This window comes from Apium graveolens, chromosome 7 (genome assembly GCF_009905375.1).
Source record: "Apium graveolens cultivar Ventura chromosome 7, ASM990537v1, whole genome shotgun sequence".
Lineage (NCBI taxonomy): Eukaryota > Viridiplantae > Streptophyta > Magnoliopsida > Apiales > Apiaceae > Apium > Apium graveolens.
In genome coordinates, this window is record NC_133653.1 from 260,785,879 (window position 1) to 260,792,810 (window position 6,932).

Below are 6,932 nucleotides of genomic sequence, written 5' to 3' on the forward strand. Positions count from 1 at the left end.
TTCACACCAAACACTTTATCTGCTGTCAAATTTTCAGGTTAGCAGAAGAAGCTTACAATTTTCAAAGCGCCTTGAACTTGCCTCAAGTTAAATTACTGATGTAGGGGTTTAAAAGAATATACGTGCGATGTATGGAGGTATTATGATTTTTGGGATAATTAAGTTTTTAAAAGAACTCTCTTCTTTTCGCAGCATATTTAACAAACATATTTCTTTTGTACAAATAGTCTTTATATTTGTTTTCTGAAAACCCTCAATTATTTATCTGATCAAATCTCGGCTCTTTATTTGAATTTATAAATGCATCAAATGAAAAGACTGCAAAACTTGTGATGCTTTGAAGTACTGTGTTCAGTTTACTTTTAAATATATAATCTATTCAAGTTTGTTTTCAACACTTCACTTTTGAAATCATATTAATTTTTCTGCAGCGCTTTGCATTAAAAAAGTTTTATAGATTATAACTTGTGTGTTTATAACATAGCGGGTACCTAAATGTTATTGTGGTATTATCAAATAAATACAAACAAATACCTCCTTAGGTAAAGATGAAACTAAGAAACAACTGGCAAGGTCTTCTTAGTATGTATTGCTAAAATTGTTGCAAACATGTTGATGGCGAATTGGAGGAATGCATTTACATAATATTTAATCCTTGTTATCTTTCTCCATTGTATAGATGTCAGAAGTGGTCAACTTAAAGTGGGACTTGATTGATCACAATCGTGCAGCAGGGATGAATTCAAGAAGTAAATTTAATTCATTATTTATTTTTTTTATCTTTTGTTACCTTGCTTTTGATCTTTCTTCTTCAGGTTTTGTTTTAAGCCTTCAAATTCTATTGACTAGTTCATCTTAAAAAGGCACTCTGTGGCATATATATTTATTGACAAGTTATTCTTAAAAATTCCAGTAGAAAATATATATTGGTAATTATATTTTACCATGATTGTTGGAAGTGGAGTTCAAATGTTCACAATCCTGGACTCTTAAAATAGCTGGAATACAGCATGAAATGAGTCTCACTACAGTCCTAACTACATGATTTTTGTCTTGTGTCTTAAAACATTGTTTTTACTTCGGCGTGGAAGTGTCAAGTATGTAAGAAAAAGACACTTGTGGGTATGTCATCTAATTTATTTCTATGTTGTTTCAGATCTTTTTTCTTTTATTTTATATTTCGACTTTTTATTTTTTGAGATGTTAAATTGGAAGATTCTACCTATATTTTTTTTTATTATTCTATGATATAATTTATGTATGTAGTAGTTTATAAAATATTATAAGATGGTATCAGTTTTATGAATAGCCTCTTTCCCATTTATATTTTTCTTATTTACAAATTACTATAGATCTTAGATCAATTTTTTGCCAGCTATGTAATTTTTCTTTCTTGTGTATTTTCTGAAGTTATAGTTAAGATCTTAAGGTTAGGCTTACAAATCTGATGGTAATATGATTGTGGCCAGATCTCGTCGTGAAACTTTTGTATTCGCAATATTGAGCAATATATTTATGATAACATATTGGTACTTCAGGTGATAATGTGACTGTACATAATTACATCATGACTAAAAGTCACGATTGGGAGGCCTAATATGCGCACGAAGTGGAGTAGGCCACTTCTGCAACTAGAAGATAACAATAATTTACCTACAAATGCGAGAAGAACTTGTGGATATTCTTCATCTCGTATTACATCATACAAGTCATTAACAATTTGATTTAAAAGAAGATGGCTCACTTTTGGAGAAGTCGATAATTTTGAAGATAAAAGACTTCAATAATTTGGTGTTTAATTTAGTTCTGTTATAATTTAATTTAGTTTTTTTGTAATAATGTATTTTAGTTTTAGTTGATTGTATTACTTATTGGATTATGAGATAGTATTACTTATCAGATTATGACAATAATGAAATACATATATATTATTCTGTTAATTGCATTTAAGTATTCGAGTTTTTCTCTTTGTTATGAAAATTACCAAATTATTGGATCTACTTTACCATAATTTGCGTATAAAAGAGACCAAATTCAAGTTATTTTCAACCATCTTCTTCATTATAAGCCGCCAAACTCAAGTCATTTTTAACAGTCTTCTTGAGCAAAAATGACCGAATTCAAATCACTTCCAACCATCTCCCTAAATATTGGTCACTTTTACTTAGTCGCTTTTGATTAGTCATTTTCGGCCTACTGTTATATATATACACGACCAAATATAACTGACCAACATTTTTCTGTCTATTTAAAATCAAAAATTGGTCGTAAAGAATTTTACATTTGCGACCAACCTTTTGCAATAAAAATAGAAGCTAGTTAGTTGGAAATAGTGATGACATGGCTTTAGACCGTGGCATGTGGGGTCATATAATAAGAAATTGAAATCTTATAAACAACTGAAAAGCTCAGTCGGTCAATGGACGGTGTTGCTTTTTCCAACTCATGGGTCAAAACCAACCCAATTTTAAATGAAGGTTCGGTTTTGCATTCATTTCCAACCGGAAAGGGTCATTTATGACCAGTTTTTGGTTGTTTGTGACCTTTTTTTCTTCTAGTGAAAGTTACACTAATTAGCACCCAAAATAAAGGGGTGCTTCAGTAAGTACTTGGTCGATTAAGTCTTCAATTTGTAGAGTTCATAGTCGTGTGTCTGTAGTGTGTATTGAGTGCATAAGCGACATTGTTCCTCTGTTATAATTGAAAAATCAAACAATATTAGTCACAAAACACAAAGACATAAACTTAAATAAATAACATTGTAACTTTTACCTCTAAATCAAGTCTCAAGTGCTTATATGTACATATGTCCTTAGATGATATAGTGTTAATAATAAAATTGCAACTTTTACCTCTAAAAATCAAGTATGAGTTCCTTACATGTACATATGTCCTTAGATGATATATTTTATGTATCTAGAAAGTTTATAACTTATTGGAGTATGTATGTTCTGAAAGTTTACTAGGCATATGTCTAGTCAACCCTGCACCGTGTCCGGTGAAATTGTTGTTGGTTCACATAAAGCAACAGTAGAGCTCATATATCAAAATTTGCATATAGTTCTTCTTAATAATCTAAAGGTTTGGTTTACAAATCTTATTCTAATATAATTTCTTACAAGGTTTTCCGGGCAGACTTACACTTTACAATTTAACTGTGCAAAATATTTTGGGGAACTTCTGCATATGAAGCCTATACTTTGTCATAGTACTCAATCTTATCATGGCTAAAAATATTTTTTTTAATTTATGAGTGCACAAAATAGATGATAAAAAAGAAAACTAATTCATTTTGTAAGGATACTAAGTAATATTTGGGGTTTTTGATGATAATTATTAGTTATATCAATTTTAGAGTATTTTAGAGTATATTTCCTATTCCCTGCCTCCCCAACTCACTCTTGATACAAAAGAAATCCCCTGCCATAGAGAACGGATAATGAAAATTAAAATAAATAATAACCATATTAGCTAATATTTTTTCAAAGAAAAATTAAAGGATATACGGCTAATGTTATGGTAAGGTATGATAGGTGCAAAAAGAAAATAGACATTATTTTGAAATTTTTTGTCTCCTTTTTTTCATTTAATAAGTCAAAATAATAGAATACTCATTACTTCCATTCATTTATAATTTTTTTGGAATGTATTACCATTACAATTATATCATTATAATTAGTACACAATCTAATGTACACCGCACCAACAATATATATCACAGGTTATTACAAAATGATAGAAATTTTGTATAAATTAGTTATTGACTCTTTGTTATAAAATCCTTAAATAATAGTATTCTTATGGATTAAGACCCCACCTTATGTTAATTGGACCCACCAACCAGCAATTTTGTATACATTTGTCATTAAATTTATCTTATAAAGATAATAAATACTCTTGTCTAGCAATGTCAAATGTAGGAATAGTATCTTTATAAAATTATATCTTAAAAAACATAAGGATGAATTAGAGAAGGTTAAAGTGATATGTTACTATAATATAATATATGCAGAAATAACTTATTTTATACACTACCTCTATTCTTATATTAACATTTTTTTAACAAAGATTTAGTGAAATTTACCAAAATTTTGACCATAGCAAAAATTGTTCACTAAAAAATTTCATATAAATATGAAATTATGAGCCTATTATTTATGGCTTAATAAACAAATATTTTCATAAGTAAAAAGTCATAAATTGAATTTAATTTGAAAGTATATGTTTGTATGTTTGTGGGTGTGTTGGTGCACATTTTGTTTTGCATATTGAATCATGTTTTAGATGGGCTTTTATTTGTGGAATGAGATTGCTAGTTTACAAACAACCATTTAACACTATTACGAGGAAGCCTTTTTAGATGGGCTCAAAAAATTATTGGTGCAGGCTCAGCCTTACAAATAAATAATATCATACTTATGTGGATTTAAAGATTGTTTAGCAAACCCACCAAGTTATATCAAATATTTAGTTCAACACTCCATAACAATCTCTCATATGGCTCCTGTTCTACTTGGTCATATAGCCAGTAGAGTCTGTTTAGGGGATCGTGGAATAAAGGATAGGAAGTAGCTAGTCTGTACGAGTGTTGATCCAGATTTTTAGCAAAACATCTGCTTGCAAGTGTATTTATGTTTATGTTCTAGTGTTTAATAAAAATTAACGTTCAGAGTATACTATCTTGTTTCTCTAAATCTATTCATATCTTCTGCATATTAGTCTCGCATTATAAGATTTCCCAAAGAAGGTGGTGATGGATTCAGGAAAAACAAAGGATGGAATGATGGGACTAAGCTACCCCATGTTAAACAGGGGTAACTACACAGCCTGGTCAATCAAAATCAGAGTATATAAGCAAACACAAGGAGTTTTGCCTGCTGTTGAATCTACAAACGGGAAAGGGGAGGTGGAAAAAAAGACTGATAAAATGGCTCTAGCTGCTATTTATCAAGGCATCCCGGAAGATATTCTCCTAACCGTAGCATAGAAAGCGACAGCGAAGGAGGATTGGGAAGCGACAGCGTAGCATAACAATGTGTTTAGGGGCGGAACGTGTGAAAAAGGCGATGATACAGACACTCAAGACTGAGTTTGAGACACTCAGTATGAAGGAAATGGATGCGGTAGATGATTTCTGTATGAAGCTCAATGGTTGGTGACTACCATTCGAGCACTGAGAGAAGAAATCGAAGAGGCCTATGTGGTGAAAAAGCTGCTGAGAGCAGTACCTAGAAAATTTCATCAGATTGCTTTTACAATCGAGCAATTTGGAAACCTCTGTTAGAAAGTCAAACCCTTCTAGATGTATATGATAAGTAATTCACGTATATAATAATGGAAGCACTACAAATAATATGATAAGATTGTGAAGACTGGACAAATACAGATTAGCCAGCCAGGATCATAAAAGCTAAGCATGAAAAATTTAAAGGATGCAGATGGAGGTCTACTTGTTTACACTGAGACACATATATTGATGCATTGAAAAAGAGTAGCAGTAGTAAAAGTCTTAGGTCGTGTCCAAGAAAAAAGGAGGCTGTGCAAACTACAACACACGGCTGAAGAAATCAAATAACATAAGGTGGTAGAAATAAAAGAAACTATGGCAGCTCCTCCTGGATTCAAGGTAGGCTATTAGATGCAAGATTGTCCAGAAAATAAGAAAATAAATGATAGGTGATGCAAGAGCTGAGCTATGCATGTGTTTTAAAGTCTATAAAAAGCATGGCTCAGGAGCATTTGTATAATAAAAAAAAAAAGGAGTACTGAGTTAAATACTTGCAGAATGGAAAAATAGAGCCGAAGCTCTCATATTAGAAAACAAAGTTTGTAACCTTCTGTTGTGTTTAAAAAAAAAGAAAAGTTGTAATCTTTTGTTGGAGAGAAAAATATATAAGTGTTGTGTGTCTGTTTTATTTCTGAAATCTTGTTATAAAATATATATTATATATTATATTTGTGTTAAAAATATTGGAGCAAAATCCCATTTACGTTTCCTACAAGTGGCATCAGAGCTAAGGTTCCGTTCGCGAAAAATGGCGACGATGGTGCAACCAAATATTCCAAAATTGACGAGTACAAATTACGGAAACTGGAGTATTCAAATGAAGGTATTACTCGGTTCCTACGATAATTGGGATATTATCGAAAGCGGGTATGACGAGCCCACAGATGCAGCCGCTGAAGCAGCCTTGTCAAATGCTGAGAAGATGATTTTGAAAGAGACCCGGAAAAAAGATAAAAAGGCGTTATATACAATTATTCAAGGAGTTGACGAATCAACCTTTGAAAAAATTTCAAATGCAAAAACGGCGAAAGACGCGTGGGAGATTCTGCAGAAATCATTCCAGGGTGTCGAGAAAGTCAAAAAGGTTCGTCTCCAAGTACTACGTGGGGAGTTCGAAAATTTGAAGATGAAGAGTTCTGAAAATATTGGTGAATTTGTTACGCGTTTAAAAACGGTGACAAATGAGATGAAAAAAAATGGTGAAAGTCTCGACGATGTTCGGGTCATAGAAAAGTTGCTCCGTTCATTAACAAGAAAATTTGATTATGTTGTTACTTCTATCGAAGAATCAAAAGACTTGTCCACGATTTCTATTGATGAGCTCGTAGGTTCTCTTCAAGCCCACGAGCAGTGAATGAACCAGTATGATGATGTAAGCCATTTGGAAAAGGCGTTGCAAAGTAAGGTGTCCATTGGTGACAGTTCTGGCAGTAGCAGTTATGCACGTGGCAGAGGTGGCTTTAGAGGTGGCTACTGTGGTGGACGAGGACGAGGAAGGCAGTCTTTCAATAGAGGCCAGACATCTGAAGGGTATCATCCATCTGGTCGTAGTCAAAATTTTAGAGGCCAAGGACGAGGCGGATATCAACAACGAGGTGATAAGTCTCAATATCAGTGCTATAACTGTAATAAATATGGTCATTCC

General features: G+C 32.3%; 1 protein-coding gene across 1 annotated transcript; it reads left to right on the forward strand.

Annotated features, from left to right (window-relative positions):
• The first annotated feature begins 6,035 nt into the window (after positions 1-6,035).
• LOC141674811 (uncharacterized) lies at positions 6,036-6,641 on the forward strand. Its single transcript, XM_074481515.1, has one exon. The coding sequence runs from the start codon at positions 6,036-6,038 to the stop codon at positions 6,639-6,641; it is 606 nt and encodes a 201-aa protein (XP_074337616.1).
• The last annotated feature ends 291 nt before the right edge of the window (positions 6,642-6,932 follow it).